Source organism: Puma concolor, chromosome E3 (assembly GCF_028749965.1).
Source record: "Puma concolor isolate L17-30 chromosome E3, mPumCon1.1.hap2, whole genome shotgun sequence".
Lineage (NCBI taxonomy): Eukaryota > Metazoa > Chordata > Mammalia > Carnivora > Felidae > Puma > Puma concolor.
The window spans coordinates 25957717-25975073 of NC_141682.1; the positions used below are offsets into that span (position 1 = coordinate 25957717).

At 42.1% G+C, this 17357-nt stretch overlaps 1 protein-coding gene across 3 annotated transcripts in view; it reads left to right on the plus strand.

Moving 5' to 3' along the window:
• Positions 1 to 17357, plus strand: part of DNAH3 (dynein axonemal heavy chain 3) — a 170910-nt gene that overhangs the window by 17152 nt on the left and 136401 nt on the right. For all 3 annotated transcript variants that reach the window (XR_015245692.1, XM_086692831.1, XM_086692832.1), the window contains 7 exons: positions 1287 to 1482; positions 5773 to 5898; positions 7068 to 7263; positions 8939 to 9118; positions 14169 to 14305; positions 16531 to 16636; positions 16820 to 16998. Coding sequence is in view for 2 of the 3 variants with exons in the window: in XM_086692831.1 (XP_086548957.1) it covers positions 1287 to 1482; positions 5773 to 5898; positions 7068 to 7263; positions 8939 to 9118; positions 14169 to 14305; positions 16531 to 16636; positions 16820 to 16998 (1120 nt within the window). In the remaining variant the exon portion in view is untranslated. The remainder of the gene's footprint in view (positions 1 to 1286; positions 1483 to 5772; positions 5899 to 7067; positions 7264 to 8938; positions 9119 to 14168; positions 14306 to 16530; positions 16637 to 16819; positions 16999 to 17357) is intronic.

Sequence of the window (17357 nt, forward strand, 5' to 3'; positions counted from 1 at the left end):
CAAGCTACCAGGAGATATGGATGCTTGCTCACCTCTGGGCAACACTAGGACTAGCAAGGGTTTACCTAAGTTTTAAAATCTAGCTCAAGACCTGCCTCTTAAGTACTTGTAGCTCTCTGCACCCCACAGTGGTCCCTCCACCCTCTGCATGCACAGCACTTCTTATCTCTACTTTTAACTCACCCTACTTTGGACCATCTCTGGGCCATTATTTCTCCTCTGTCATTTCACACTGGCATTGTCTTTTCATTTCTCGTGGGTCTTGGCTCCCTTATTAGACTGTCAGTTCTTTGACCGTGAAGGACATATTATTGATCTTAGCTCCCCTTCATTCCTTAGGCCCATGTCTTATACACACAGTAGGTCATTGGGAAATATTTAATGATGGTGAGTAATGTGAGAAATACATTGAAGGGGCATAATGATATTAGTTCCTCATCTTTCTATTTTCTCTGGCCAATAGCTGTGTTTACCAAGTCATCTAGTTATTTTTAATTTCCTAATTAACTTTCTAATGGTGTCAGGGTAATGGCTCCTTGTCCAATCTAGGGTAGAACCAAACTCATAAGGTTAAACCTGTAAAAGTCTTTTAAATTCCAGCCTCAATGTACTTCTGCAGTCTTATCACCTTAAACTTGACCACTTGCATCTGATATTTCAGCTACAAAATAACTCCCAGATCCTTCAGCATGTTTTACAAAAGTCATAGAACTGCATTTCATTATATGCTGTTACTTCTTTGGTTCTTCCAAAGGACGTTATATGTTCTTTCCTTCCTATCCTGTCTGCAAATGCCTACTCATTATTCACATTCCAGCTCAAATGTCCCTTCCTCTGTGAACCTTTTACCAATCTTTCTTTCCTTAGTGTGTGAAATATTTGGTTTCTGAATTTCCAATTCTGAGTATATGGTATCATCTGTTATGTTGATTTTTTTGTGTATGGCTATTTAGGTGTGAGAAATCAATTAATGATGAATGAGGTATCATCAAATAGTAGCTCCTTGTCATGCATGATGCTAGATATCCTAATAGGTCTCAACCCCAGGTTCTAAGCTCCAGACTGTGAAGTTACACTCCTCCTTCTCCCTGAAATATCTTCAGAAAGAAAACAAACCAACAGAGTGAAGCTTCCCCAATTTAGTTATACCCAGGGGATTATCAACATAATGGGTATTATCAGTGTAACGGGTCAGAGGCTCATTTACATTCTAAATGCTGCAGCTCAGAGCACAGAGTGTTCCAGGGCCTGCCTTACTGACAAAGTATTTGTTCTGCTGGTTATAGTTGATTACATCCTCATGGACCCAATAGAGAGAAAAAGACTCTTCATTGAGAATATTCCCCGTATGTTTCCTCAAAGAGTGATCCGGGCGCCTGTGCCCTGGCACAGTGTCTACAGGAATGCCAAGAAGTGGAACGAGGAACATCTGCACACAGTGAACCCCATGATGCTCAGCCTGAAAGAACTGTGGTTTACAGAGTAAGAATTTCCTCCCTTCCCTTTTCTTCCCTTTCTTTCTTGTTTACACACATAAGAGACTACCTATTCTGGGCACAGTTAGGGTAGCCCAGCCCTTAAGAGGAAATGATGAAAATCCTGGACCAAAAGTGCATATGAACTGTAAATGACAGCTCTCCGTGCACAGTGAAGGTACTCTTCTTTGCATGACACCCAGTGCCAGTCTCTAAGCCCTGGTGCATACCAGTAAAGAGCACAGACTTGGAGCCAGCCCGCTAAGGGCTGTATCTTCACTCTGCGGCTTCCTAGGTAATATGGGTATGTTACATCATCTGTCTGGGTCTTGCTTTCCTGATCTCTAAATTAAGGATAGTAAGAGTTCCTGCTTTATTGGGCTGGTAGGAGGAATGAATAACTTAATACATGCAAAGTACTCAGAACAGTGTTCGACACATTAAGTGTAAATGAGCCATTAACTCTGTGAGGACATGTACCACACTGAATTACAACTGTGTGTTTGCTAGTTTGTCTTTTCTCTAGCCTATGAGATGTATGGGAGATTGGGTCTTATTCCTTAGGTAACTCATTACCCGCACAGGGATGGCAAACAGTGGTCTGTTCTGTTCATCAGTGGAGCGCCTGGGGGGCTCAGTCAGTTAAGTGTCTGACTCTTGATTTCAGCTCAAGACCTAAACTCATGTTCATGAGTTCAAGCCCTGCATCGGGCTCTGTGCTAACAGTGGGAAACCTGCTTGGAATTCTCTCTCTGCCCCTTCCTAGCTGGCGTGCTGTCTCTCTTTCTCTCTCTTTCAAAATAAATAAAGTTAAAAAAAAAATTTGTTCATCAGTGACTGAATTGGCCACAGGAAGTGGAGGAGTTTAGAGGATGCAAGAATCCCTTTTCTGTCATTTTTCTAAATTGAGATATAATCCACATACCATAAAATTCACCTCTCTTAAGTGCACAGTACGGTAGTTTTCAGTGCACTCACACATTTGTACAACCCAGAAAGAAATGCGATATCCATTAGCAGTCACTCCTTCATCCCCCTTCCGCTCAGCCCTTGGCAACCACTAACCTGATTTCTATCTCTACAGATTTAACCTATCCTGGACATTTCATGTAGATGGAGTCACACCATATGTGACCTTTTGTGTCTAGTTGCTTTTTGCTCAGCATCAGGTTTTCAAGGTTCATCCACCACTGAAGCATGTATCAGTGTTTCATTCCATTCTGTGACTGAATATTATTCCATTGAAAGGCTACACCCTGTTGAGTTTATCCATTCATCAGCTGTGGAGAAAGACTGTCATTTTGGGGGAGTCCATCAAGGGAGGTGCCAATCCTGGTGGGAACATGAGGCCAACAGATTTCACTGAAAGGTCAGGCTGATGACATGATGAGCTGCCATCATCTGAGTTCTTTATTAGAAAAATTAGAGGCTGGGGCATCTGGGTGGCTCAGTTGGTTGAGTGTCTGACTCTTGATCTTGCCTCAGGTCTTGATCTTAGGGTTGTGAGTTTGAGCCCTCTGTTAGGCTCCACGCTGGGTATGAAGCCTACTTAAAAAATGAAAAGTAGAGAGCCAGGAGGCTCAGTCCGTTAAGTGTCCGATTCCTGATTTCAGCTCAGGTCATGATCTTAGGTCACATAGGGCTCTGCGCTGACAGTGTGAAGCCTGCTTAGGATTCTCTCTCTTTCTGCCTCTCCCCTGCTGTCACCACACCCCCCCCCCCGTTTCTCTCTCTCTCGCTCTCTCAAAATAAATAAACTTTAAAAAAATAAAAGAAAAATTGAAGGTAAATATGCTTACTTAATTTTGATTGGCTAAACTTGCCAGTAGCTCAAATATTTTATTTTGGGGAGGCTCTGTAGCTTTGAGTGTCTTCAGTCTTAAGGGAGGCTTGTTACCTGGAGAACTTCCTTGTTTATCACATTCTTTGTTTTACTTATATTTTAAAAGGGAATGGAAGGGGAAGTCAAGCTAGCATGGAGCCCACCAATGTTAAATAAGCACATTCCCTTCTTTGGACTGTATTCAGTTTTCTAAGTCATTGGAGGTGCCACTCAGGATTCTGAAAAGAAACAGTCATTTTCTAATGAGGCAGAAGCATATAGGGTAATAATTTATAGTATGGGCTCCAAAGCTACACTGCCTACATTCTGATTCTCTCTCTGTTAATAACAAACAGTGTGATTTGGGGGAACTTAATCTCTCTAGGCCTCTATTTTTTTATATGTGAAATGAGAATAATAACAGTTACCTCATGGGTTGTTGGATGAATTGCTTAGAACAGTTTTGGCATATAGCTGTTCAATAAATGAAAGTGCTGCTTTAATTTTAAGCATGTTCATGGCCTCAAAAAATAACCTAAAAAATAACAAAAAAGGTCAGTCTTAGGGATGGTAAATTGCTAAATGCTCAAAGCCAAAAAGATGTACATGTGCATTTAATTTGATCATGTAGTGAAGATGGCAAATTATTGAACCCATAGCTTCTGAAAAGAAAGAATTCTTACCGCCTGCTTTTAGGGGTTTCCTAAAGATTACGTAAGCAACAAAGACAAACATGAACCAAAGCCATTTAGAAGCTCTTTGTCAGCTGAACAAAAAAAAAAAAAAAAAAAAAAAATCAGCAATGAGAAAGATTTGTTAAGGAAATGATACAGACTGCTCTTCTCTATGGCCTGCGTGATTAATTTTAAAAATTCTAAGAAGTCACCTAGTGGTTGGCAAAGGGTAAAGGACCTGGGGGCACAAATAGGGTTGTGGTCTAAAAAGCCATTGTCGGAAGTTTGTTAGGACTGAATTAAAGATAAGTAGCATAATTACCAAGTGGTGACAAAGGCCATACTCAGGTTGGATATCAAAGGTGTAGTGAGGGAGGTCTCAGATTCTGTCCTTCCCTAGCAGTGCTTTGTGACTGGCCAGACAAGATGGGGACCAAGTTCACCACCTACACCAATGAGGAATAGAAATGTAGGCTGTGGGATTTAAGAAAGGTGAGAAAAGTGCCCAAGAGGTCATTACAGTGGATAATGAAAATGAGAAGCAAGACATGAGATGAGCTAAGAAAGTGAGCAAAGGTCTAATTGAGGAAGTGAAAGGCAGTGATTATTTAAAAGAATGAGTTATAGGAGTGCCTGGGTGGCTCAGTCGGTTGAGCGTCTAACTGCAGCTCAGGTCACGATCTCACGGTCAGCGAGTTTCGAGCCCCGCGTCAGGCTCTATGCTGACAGCTCAGAGCCTGGAGCCTGCTTCAGATTCTGTGTCTCCCTCTTTCTCTGCCCTTCCCCACTCATCCTCTGTTTCTCTGTCAAAAATAAATAAACATTAAAAAAAATGAAGAGTGATTTATAAATGAGTGGAATAGATATCAGGAAGAGATATGGTGTCCCTCCGAGCTAAAAGAGGCCTCGGGGAATGTGGTAAAGGGCAACACATCCATTGATCTGAGAGAAATAGGAGAAGATAAGAGCCTCACAGGAGAAGGTGGAAGGAGATTCGTGTATTCATTCAACAAATATTGCGTGCCTGCATTGTGTGAGGGACTGTGCCAAGGTATGCTGTTCATGTCTTGGTGAGTCTGCCAGCCATCAGGGGTAGTAGGTCTGAAGGGTTTTTTTGTTTAGACCAAAGCAGTCCTCCAAGTTGTCCTGAGTAGCTTATCCAGGGGCCACGTTGAGGATTAGATGGAACCCACTTGCTCATGAAGGTGGTGCTTCGCTTGACCTGTCTTCTCTGTCTTTGCTGTTGTAAAGAACTTTGATTTGTCCATTTGATATCCCAGTTCCCAGGCAGGCAAATAACCAGGTTGCTGCCAAAACCTCACTCCTCAGATGGGTTATTTGGAGCAGGACAGATAGGAAGGCTCAGCAAACACCTATTCAGTTGGCTCATCTATCTCCTCTTTGCAAGGTTCTTGTGGACTGTCTACCCCTCCTCAGACTTTCATATTTTTCAAATATAAATGGTTTTACTCTCATTGAAAAGTGAGGATGGGGCACCTGGGTGCCTCAGTTGTGTAAGTGTCTGACTCTTGATTTCGGCTCAGGTCCTGACCTCACAGTTCGTGAGTTTGAGCCTTACATCAGGCTTCGCACTGAGCACGGAACCTGCTTGGGATTCTCTCTCTCCCTCTCTCTTCCCCTTCTCTACTCACTCGCAATTGCACACTCTCTCTCTCTCTCTCCCTCTCAAAATAAACAAACAAAAAGATAAGAAAAGTGAGGATGTGTGCCCTTTGAACCCATCCTCGAGAATTCATTATTGTCTTCTCAGCCCAGGACGGTTCTCCCTCTCTTTTGGCAGATTTAAAGACCTCAGGTTTGTTCGAACAGCAGAATTACTGGCAGGAAAATTGCCTTTGCAGCCTCATGAGTACTGGGATGTGATCCAGAAACACTGCATGGAAGCACGCCAAATTCTTCTCAACAAGTCAGTATCTGGCCTCAGAATGGGACCTCGTCACAACATCATAAACTCTCAGGAGGGAAATCTGGTTCCCAGCCTGGAGGTTGCACAGTTTGCTGACTTCTCACTGACATCTTTCTCTGTCCCTTTCCTTCTACATTCCATCCCACCAGTATTTGTGTCTCCCCAGGTCCATGCTTCAACCCTCATTCCTGTTGTCCCTCTGCCTTTTTGAAACTCTCATTACCATTCTTTGTTGGGCTACCACTTCTTTGCCCTCCCTCTGAAATCTGTGAGGTCTTGCTAAGTTACATGACTTGAGTTTGAATAACTTGTGTTCAGGTGGCCCAGATAAACAGCTGCAAGATTCCAGGGTTAGAGAGTTTTCAGTCACTTAGACTATTCCTTTTCCCTTTGCAAATGCATGCAGGATGATGTCCAGAGCTAGAGAAACCCCCTTATGTAAAATGATGGTGGTAATACCTACCAGTGGGTTTTTATTATCAGAGAAAATGTATATGCCATAGCACGTAGTAGCTGCTTGATAAATATCATAATTATTGTCTTTACAACTCTGGCTGTTACTAGTACTTCTCTGATTGTTAGAGTAGCACCTTCCTAGCAATCATAAAAGAGATGTGATAGGATGAAAAGGCCAGTGGTTCCCACTGGGAATTAAAAATTGGGGGAAGTAGGAAGAAAGAACAATGAGACATCCATTTTTTCTTTTTCTTTTCTTACTTTCACTCTCAACTTCTGAGCAACTATCACCACACTGGAGTTTCTCTTAAGTTTTCTTCTTTTTCTCCTCTTCCTCACTTTCCCCCTATAAAGTCTGAATCAGAGGCCAGGCATTTGCCAGGGAGAGAAGTTGGACAGAACATTCCATTTCTTTATGCCCCTTCACCCCAATCTCTGATTATTGTAAAGAAACTAGAGACTCTTTGGGCAGGACATGCCACCAGCATCCCTTGTGCCTTTGGATGAATAGTCTCTCAATTCAAATCTTACTACTTTCTTTCCAGGAAAGAGGTGCTGGCAGGGGAGGTGGCCAGGGATATGAAAGTACCGATTTGGAAAGCTGCTTAGTGGGGAATGAGCCACCTTCCTTGTTACAGAGAGTGGGGAACATCTGATAGGATTTCTCCGAGCTCAGAAGAGCTTCTTACTTCTCTGCCCTTCTTTTTTCACAGGTGGATCCCCACCTGTGCCCAGCTGTTCATCTCACAGAAGGAGCAGTGGGTCCATTTTGCTCCCAAGCGTGACTATGACTCCTCTCATAACATTGAGGAATATTTTGCTTCTGTTGCTTCCTTCATGTCCCTCCAGCTGAGGGACTTGGTCATTAAGTCTCTCGAGGACCTCGTCTCCTTTTTCATGATACACAAGGTATGTAGGGGACCAGCAGTAGGCCCTTTGAGGGGAAACAACCAAGACAGAATCAGAATTCCATCATGTAGGTCTTCAGCTACATTAGTTCATGAAAATGAGTTTTGTGAGTCACAGCAAGCTTTCCTGAGGTAATTGCCTATACTAAATTGCCAAAGATCTCCAGAAGTGGAGAAGTTGTTACAAAAATTGAAAGAAGATAGAATAAAATGGAATTCATACCTCCTATGAGAGGGAATGGGGTCACTTTTTCATCCTCTGTGAAGGAAGGTGTTGAAAAAATTTTGTTATCAATCTTTGGCTTGATATTTAGGGAGTGTTGTGTGTATCATTGTAAACATTGCCTTTGGTTCTTTGGTCTTTGAAGGGGCATCTCTGAAAACAAAAGGCTTTGTTGACCTAATTAATAACTTTCTTCATGAAACTACTTCAGTGAAGTCAAAATAAAAGCTAAAAACACTAAGTCTTGGATTTCAAAAGATCATAGCATCCCCTAAACTTAGATAACCCATGGACCAAGGAAGATTTGTTTACATTTTATGCCACTTGCACATTTTACCTTAAAAAGGAGTAATAAAAATATATAATTGCCTGGTTATAAAAGGTTAAGTTCTAAGTATTTTTTCAAATGAAGTAAAGATGAACAATTGTCCTTTTGCTCAAAAAAAGTATAGAAGCCAATATTGCTGAATTTAGACTGTGATGTTAGCTTTGTAGCAAGGACCAATCAATAGATGTCACTGTAATCATCCACTTTGCTAAAGCAGAAGAGGCTCAGATGTGGAACAAATCCCACTCTAAAATTCCCCACAAAGGGAAAAGTTAAATCTTTATATGTCTGAAAGAAGGGGAGATTTATGGGTATTTGATACATGGTAGCTGTTCAGCAAATGTTTATCAATCATCCTTAAACAGATCTAGAGATGTCTAACATCACTGACTTAGGCAAATACTTTCCAGCTACCCTGTGACAATTTCATTAGGCAGGGTAGTTTATGAGAGGTATCTCCTATTACTACCCTCATAGGGAATTGTAGATATCTCCATGCCAATATTTCTGTTGTAGGAGTGTTGACATTTTGAGTGTTTAAAATAGACTATACACTCATTAGCTCCATTTGAGGTATACAGATAACTATTTATGCTTTTGGATTCTGTCAACAGATTTTTATTGAGCATCAACTATGTATTAAATGCTACCTTGGAGATTTCAGAGAAAGTACAGGGTTCAGACAGATCCTGCCCTTGAGGTTAGAGTAGAGAAAGTAAGATGTACCTATAAATCTCTGCAACAGAGAAAGCTAAAATAGCATGAAGGAAATAGAAACACATAAGTTCAGAAGTGAAAGAGATTATATCTTGCTAGAGAACAGAGAAGCTTCCTAGAGCAGGGGCTTTTGAGCTGAATTTTGAAGGGTGGGAAGGATTTGGAAATAATTAATGCAGGAATATCTAAGCAAAGAAAATATACTGAATTAAAACTTCTGGAATGGGGGAGTGGATAAGCTCAGGGTGGGCTAAGCCATACCCAGACCTTATGTGAACATGAACAGTGCCTGGTACCCTGCATTTCCTTTTCTGGTATTCATGTAATACTGTGAATGGGTAAAAATTACTCCTTTGATTCTGGAAGGCCCCATCTTGTGACAGCTGCCATATCTTATATCTCCTGAAGGATGGGAATGATTACAAGGAGCCCTACCAAGAGATGGAGTTCTTCATACCTCAGCTAATCATGATCAAACTTGAAGTCCATGAACCGATTATCATCTTTAATCCATCTTTTGATGACTGCTGGGAATTAATACACAATTCTTTCTTGGAAATTATTAAAAACTCTAGGGAGATCCCCAAGGTATAGTACTGACTTACTCATTTATAGTTTTATTTACTTATCGAATAAAATATATTTAAAGTAACTGTTTGTACAAGGTAGTCAGAAGAGTTTTTATTTTGAGAGCTCAATCCTGAGTATGCCTCCCGTGACCCCAGACAGAAGATTTGGGCCATAAAGAAATGTCCACGCATTAGAGAATTGTGCTTCTAATACAAGCATTAATGGGGCGCCTGGGTGGCTCAGTCCGGTAAGCGTCCAACTTCAGCTCAGGTTATGATCTCACGGTTCATGAGTTCAAGCTCCGCGTCCAGCTCTGCTGTGAGTACAGAGCCCACTTCTGATCCTCTATCCCCCTATCTGCCCCTTCCCTGCTTACATGCATGCTGTCTCTCTGTCTCTCTCAAAATAAACATTAAAAAAATTTTTTTAAGAATTATTTTGTCAGCAAGTAGAGTTCCCCTTTTCCTCAACATGACGCCAACTTCAAAGGGACAGATGTGTCCCGAGCCATAACCAACTTGCGTTGACAATCCACGATGGAGCAACGCCATGAACTCACCAAGAATCTTCATGAAATGATACCTAATTTAGTTCTTGAAGTTCCATTTGTTTAACCACTGAAGACATCAAGGGGAGAGATTGAAGCTTCTCTTCCTGATCCAAGACCTTTCCAGCTTCCTTTCCAGGGTGGGATTGGTAATCATATTCCAGACACGTAGCAGACTTTTAGTGCTGGGCAGGATCACCCACATGAGTGTGACTCTTCTGTACTCTGTATTCCCTCTGGGTGGCTGAAGTGGCAAGAAGGCCAGTGTCCAGAGCCACACAGGAAAGGGAACCGTGGGGTGTTTTTCTCTATTTTTCTCCCCCTCCCTCATTGCCCAGGCATTATGTGTGATGCTTAGGTACTCTTAAGTACTCTTTTCTTTACAGTCCTATCCTTAGAGGGTTCCAAGAGCTCAAGAGTAGAGTTTGGTGTTGTAGGGAAACATGTGAGGCCAAAATGCTCTAGTCTGTTTCACCAGATAACTCTAAATTTGGGGTTTCGAACCCAACCAAGCCTAGTTAACAAGAAAACTGGGTGTGTGGAAGGGAAAGAAACAGTGGGCAACTCTCCTACAATCGATATCCCTAGAAAGGAAATGAAAGAGAAGACCCTGTAATTTGGAAGGATAAGTGTGGGGCTTGGGGACAGATAAAATACATACCACTCAAGTTCTCTTTCACTGATCTTGATTAGCAATGTTTGCAAGCAGCTGGGCCGGGAGAGCCAAGGGCTCATGTGATCGCTCCTGCAAACACCCAGCAGGGGTGGTGGAATTTAGTGGATTCCCATGGCAAAAAGATGTAGTCACAGGTTATAGTGTGTACCAGGTTTGAAAGCTAGGCCCAAGTGAATGCCAATGACTTTATCAGACTCTGAGAAAAAGCAGCCCAGTCTCAGCATTCTCTATCTAGACATGCCCACAGCATTGGCTCCTGTGTCAAACTCCTCACACGATTCTGTCTCTGAACTGGGTATTGAAACTTAAATTTTTTTTTTTAACATTTATTCATTTTTGAGAGACAGAGAGATACAGAGCATGATCAGGGGAGGGGCAGAGAGAGGGAGATACAGAATCTGAAGCAGGCTCCAGGCTCTGAGCTGTCAGCACAGAGCCCGACACAGGGCTTGAACCCATGAACCGTGAGATCATGACCTGAGCCAAAGTTGGACGCTTAACTGACTGAGTCACCCGGGCACCCCAAAACTTAAATATTTTTTAATGTTTATTGTTTTTGAAACACAACTTATTTATGTGTTTTATTTATTTATTTATTTATGAAACACAATTTATTGTTTTTGAAACACTGACTGGGTGCCCCATGAACTGGGTATTGAAACTGAGTGCCCCATGAACTGGTGCTCCAGGTGCCTCATGAACTGGGTATTGAAACTTTAAAAGAATAGCCCCTCAGGTTGAGTATCTAATAAGTATATCTAAGAACTGCAACAGACGGACATTACCCCTAATCCCTACCTTTCCTGCCTTTTTTTATGTTTGAACATAAATATTATTTTATTTCATTTATTTTTATTTTTTAAGTGTTTATTTATTTTGAGAGAGAGAGAGAGAATCCCAGGCAGGGTCCATACTGTCTGGGCAGAGTCCGACGTGGAGCTCAAACTGACAAACTGTGAGATCATGACCTGAGCCAAAATTAAGAGATGAATGCTTAACTGACTGAGCCACCTAGATGTCCCTCATTTTATTTGTTTTGGAAGTTTTATTTTAAAGTAATCTTTACACCCAATGTAGGGCTCAAAATCACTGTCCTGAGACCAAGAGTTACATGCCCTACCAAACAAGCCACACAGGTTCCCTTAAACATAAATTTTTTTAAGTTGGGAAAAATGTCAGCATGAAGTTTTGAAAATAAGTTTCAGGGGCGCCTGGGTGGCGCAGTCGGTTAAGCATCCGACTTCAGCCAGGTCACGATCTCGCGGTCTGTGAGTTCGAGCCCCGCGTCGGGCTCTGGGCTGATGGCCCAGAGCCTGGAGCCTGTTTCCGATTCTGTGTCTCCCTCTCTCTCTGCCCCTCCCCCGTTCATGCTCTGTCTCTCTCTGTCCCAAAAATAAATAAACGTTGAAAAAAAAAAAATTAAAAAAAAAAAAATAAGTTTCAAGGTATAGAAGGGAAGCCTACCTATGAGAAAGTTACTAAAGGAAAGCAAAGTACATATTAGAAAGTATTTGTCTTGGCAAAAAAATTAAGACATAGATGTTGTAATACTGATTGAAATGAAAAGAGGTGAATGAGTGGCATAAATAAAATGAGGTGGGGTGAAATAAGGAAGCGTTTTCTAAAACTAAAAATGCAGTAAGGAAAAAAATCAGCATTAGCAGCCATGCCAAGACATTACTTTCGTAATCAGGAATACACACACAGACACACACACACATTACTATGGAGTCTCCCTGATAGGAGACTTTTCTCACTCAGAGTGCCAGGGAAATCCCAAACTTGGAGAAGTGTGCAGGCATAAGCACTGAGGGTGATAACAAGACCAGGAAGTCAGGGATCAGAGAGCCATGGAGATAAGAAGATAGTAAGAGTGATTACCTGGGAAGGGCACCATTGATCTCAGCTCAGTTTTACAGACTACTACGGAGCATGAGCATGTGAGAACCTGCCACATTTAAAGGGCAATAAAAGGCATTACTTCCTCTTTTGACTGAAGACTTCTCAAGAAACAATCCCTTATGCTGTCCACATGTGATCTGTTGAGTGGCCTGGATGTACCAGTTGTGTGTCCCTAAACCATATCTTTTTTTTTTTTTTGTAATGTTTATTTTTGAGAGAGAGAGAGACAGGCAGAGAGAGAGGGAGACAGGATCAGAAGCGGGCTCTGCACTGACAGCAGAGAGTCTGACACAGGGCTCGAACTCCCGAACTGTGAGATCATGTCCTGAGCTGAAATTGGACGTTTAACTGAGCCACCCAGGCACCCCTCCCTAAATCATTTAATCCATATGCTTGACCAATGCCCTATCCTCCATCTCCTTGGAGAAGGATCACTCCTCCACTGTCTGCAGCATGGCCACAGCAAAGAAGCTGTTTGTTCCTCTGCTGGCTTAAAAACGTTGGAATTGTCCAAAGAAGGAGGATACAGACCATTTGCACTGGGCTTTCCCTCTTTCTAAATCAGTGTATTCTCATCCATGGTGTATAATTGCTGTAACCAACTAGAGCGCTCTGACAGTCTTTTCTGGGACCCATCACCATAAGCTTTCTTAGGGAGGGCATTGGGTACCCAGCACGGACTTGGCAGTCTTCTTGAATCATGCAAGTGAGAACATTTCCCAGGGATACACACATGCCATTTAGAAGTTGGAGTACTTGGGGCGGCTGGGTGACTCATTCGGTTAAGACTCCAACTCATGATTTCAGCTCAGGTCATGATCTGACGATTCTTGAGGTCAAGCCTCACATCAGGTTCTGCACTGACAGTGTGGAACCTGCTTGGGATTCTCTCTCTCTCTCTCTCTCTCTCTCTCTCTCTCTGCCCCTCCCCTACTCATGTTCTCTCTCTCTCAAAAATAAATAAACTTTAAAAAAAAAGGAGTACTTGAATTATCAGAAAAGATACTGTTCTAGCTATAGACTTTTTTCCCCCTCTGATCTGAGAGAAGAATCTAGTGTCTCTCCTTTTCTTCAGGGGAGAAAATGGAAGTTCAGAGAGAAGTAGCTTAGCTCAGGTCACATGGTCAATTAGCAGCAGAATCAGATTTAGAACCCATGTCTCCAATAACTTCATTAGTAAAAGCTGATCAGGGGGACAGGGAGCCACCACTATGATACTCATTCAGTCACACCATATTTACTGAGCACTTACTATGTGCCAAGCTCTTTAAAAAAATTTTTTTTAATGTTTATTTTTAAAAGAGAGAGAGAGAGAGAGAGAGAGAGAGAGAGCCTGAGTGGGGGAGGGGCAGAGAGAGGAAGACACAGAATCTGAAGCAGCCTCCAGACTCTAAGCTGTCAGCACAGAGCCCAACACAGGGCTGGAACCCACAAACTGTGAGATCATGACCTGAGCTGAAGTCAGACGCTCAATCGACTGAGCCACACAGGCGCCCCACTATGTGCCAAGCTCTTGTTGAACTCTTCACAATAGTGAAGAAGTCAAGACACGATCCAGGCCCTCATGGTATTTATATCCCATGACAAACCTAAAACAGCTCATTATACATTATTTCATTACAGTTGTGCTGAGTGGGAAGAGTTCAGAATGTGAGCTTTAAGCAGGGAAACTTAACATCCTAACTAGAGGCCCAGGGGACTCTCTAGGGACAGGAGACTTGAAAGGGGCAGGGAAAGATGAGTAACCCAAGAGGGAGAGAAGAGAGGATAGAGGTAAAGGGACCAGGAGGGTGATCCTGACACTATCCAAGGGGAAACAAGTGTCAATGCAACTGGTGTCTCTGGAAGGGAGTCCACTGCAGAAGATTTTACCTTTTGGTACCATCTCCCTTCCTGTGTCTTGTGGATGTGTCACTACATAAAAGTGGTTTCTAATCCTTTAGGTGGAATCTATCCTGTTCCCGGAGTTGAAAGGATATAATCTGATTCTTGGAACCATTAACCCTGAAGAAAAACTGGTTTCTGATTTTGTGAATCAAACCTTTGAGGTATTTCAGAAAAATCAAGTCGGCCCCCGCAAGTAAGTGGGTTTAGTTGTAACTTAGCCATTTTGGCATCAGTTTATTTGTCATCAAATAAATAATCGCTGTTCCCATGCACCCAAAACACATCTGTAGTAAGAACAGCCAACACTTACATTGGAATTACTATTTATCCCCATCTTACAAATGAGGAAACTTTCCCAATGTTATACAGCAAATAAATAAAAGAACCAGAATTCAATTACAGGTGTGCCTCCGCTATCTGAAAGCTTTAAGGCCAGATAGGTTTTGTCATTTAGAAATTGCTGGATTTTAGCAAAGTAACATAATGCATATTTCAGATATTATAATGCAGCTTCAGCAAGATCTCAGGTCGCACCCCTTCATTAAATCTATTGATATTTCTGGAGTGAAAAATATGACTATTCACACAAGTAGCCTCACATCGGTTTACACCAGCTTTTGCTATCAAATGAATTCTGAAGCAGCTTTCTGTTTTCAGAGCTTTTGGACTTAGGAATTAAAGGAAATTGAGGACAAGTTATCTGAATGCTCCTTAATCATTGTACTGTAGGGGGGCACCTGGATGGCTCAGTTGGTTAAGGGTCTGACTCTTGGTTTCAGCTCAGGTCATCTCACGGTTCATGGGTTTGAGCCCTGTATTGGGCTCTGCACTGACAATGCAGAGCCTGCTTGGAATTCTCTCTCTCTCTCTCTCTGTCTCTCTCTCTCCCTCCCCCCTTCCTTTTATCTCAAAATAAATAAACTTAAAATCATCATACTATAGAATATCTCACAGTTGCTCATGTGAGCAGTCCCTAGTTTAGGGTGATCATTTATATAATACTGCTTCCAAACTGAGACACTTTGAGAGTGAAGAGGTATTAACAATTACCATGGTACAACAAGTGTAAATCTAAGCTGTCCCAAGGAAAACCCGGATATATGGGTTTCCTGACTGCAGCTCTGTCAACATTTTAGACCAGAAAATCCTGTATTGTGAGGAGCTGCTGTGCATGGTAGGATGTTTAGCATCATCCCTGGCCTATACCCATCTTCCCACAACCAAAATCATCCCCAGACATGGCCAAATGCCCCCTGAGTGGTCAAATCACCCTCAGTTGAGAACTACTTCTGATCTAGTCTGAGAATCATAAATTCAGATTTGGAAGCTCTGCCCTTATGAGTTTGATTTGGGGACATCTATTTGAAACCTCTGTTCTCCCTATTCTTGGAGTCTGACACAGTTTGTCTTTCTGGACTGGCAGCTTTGGACTGACTGCTCCTCAGATTGTATCTCAGTTTTAGAATCTCTGAAGTGTTGGGGCACCTGGGTGGCTTAGTTAAACGTCCGACTCTTGATTTCAGCTCAGCGCATGATTTCACAATTTGTGAGTTCGAGCCCTGTGTCGGGCTCTGCACTGACAGCATGGAGCCTGCTTGGGATTTTCTCTCTCTTCCTCTCTCTCTCTGCTCCTCCTCCTCTCTCCTCAAAATAAGTAAAAATAATAAACATTTAGAATCTCTGAAGTGTTGGCCAACTCCTGGAAGTATACCACTGTGGCCCAAAAATTAATTCTGCTTACTTAATACCTTCTTATTTTAATTCAAACTTTTTTTTAAAAAGGTCTTATTTTTAAGTTATCCCTACATCCAATGTGGTACTCAAACTCACAACCCCAAGATCCAGAGCCACACGTTCTACTGACTCCGTGAGCCAGGCATCCTTAATTCAAACGTATTTTAAGTCAGAACATCCCAAACACATCCTCCTCCAATTTGGGAGAAACTGTCCAGCTATTTTTGCATGATATGACAGAGCAGAAAACTAAATTTATCCCATAGATGTTAGGCTCATTAGTTCCAAATTTTCATCTTAAAATTTAGACATAGGGTTTTAGAACTGGAAGAAAGGATAGGAGCTAATATGTTGGGGAAAGCATTCGTTGCTTTATATGTATATTATTGTAGGTAAGCTTTACAGCAATCCTATGAGGAGTTACTATTTCTACTTTAAAGATACTCATATTTGGAAAAAAAGAGAAATATCTTGTCTAAGTTCATATAGCTAAGAAGTGGCAAGATTGGAGTTTGAAGCCAAAGTTCTGAATTCCCAGTTCACTGTACCTTTTGCAACGTTATATTTCCCTTTCCTGGCTAGGGCTAATTTTTACTATATTTATGTCTTCATTTTCCCCTCTGCCTAATCTGATTTGGTGACCTGTATTTGCTTGTCTGATTTTACACTCTTCGATTATGGAAGATACTTAAATGTATACAAAAAATACGATGACTTATTGGATAACACGGCTGAACAAAGCATCACTGCGTTCCTGAAAGAAAATCATGATATCGAGGATTTTGTGACGGTAGGGAAAGTAATTTGATATATATCTTGGAGACGTGTGCTGCAGACAGTCCAATGAGTAGTCACTGTATTTCAATACATTGTGCTGTGCTCAACATTGGACTGGGTTGGCTGGGGGTGAGGCTGGGGCAAAAGCAGGGAGGCTAAAGGCAATTCAAACTACTGACTGTGCTCCTTTCTACAGAGGATCAGTAGCATAAAAAAGCGGAGAAATGAAATTGCCTCCATGCACATTACCGTGCCTTTGGCCATGTTCTGCCTTGACACCATGACCCTGAATTATGACCTGTGTGAGCGAGCCCAAAATTTGAAAGACCGTCTGATTCAATTCCAAGTGGATGTAAACCGGCACACCAATACCAGGTATCGTGATTGTGGGTAGAGAAGTAGCAACAGTATTTGGCATGAACGGGAGAATAGAAAAGTGGACAAAACTTGCACCTTCTATTAATGACCAGACAGAACTTCTAGCTCAAGTTGTTTTTGCCCCCAGAGTGAGGGTGGCAGGGAATTCAGGTTCAGGCTAGAAGGTGATCAGTAGGGAAAAAACTACATGGGGCTTGGAACAGGAGTGTGGAAAGCATCCTGCAGCTATCCATCTCTGATCTCTCAGTGTTTGCTTCCTTGGAGGCACCGTCAGGGAGATGCTGCCTCTTGGGTTTGGCCATCAGAGGTCCTCTCCCTGGCCATGTAGTACATTTTCAGAGACACAGGGTGCTTAC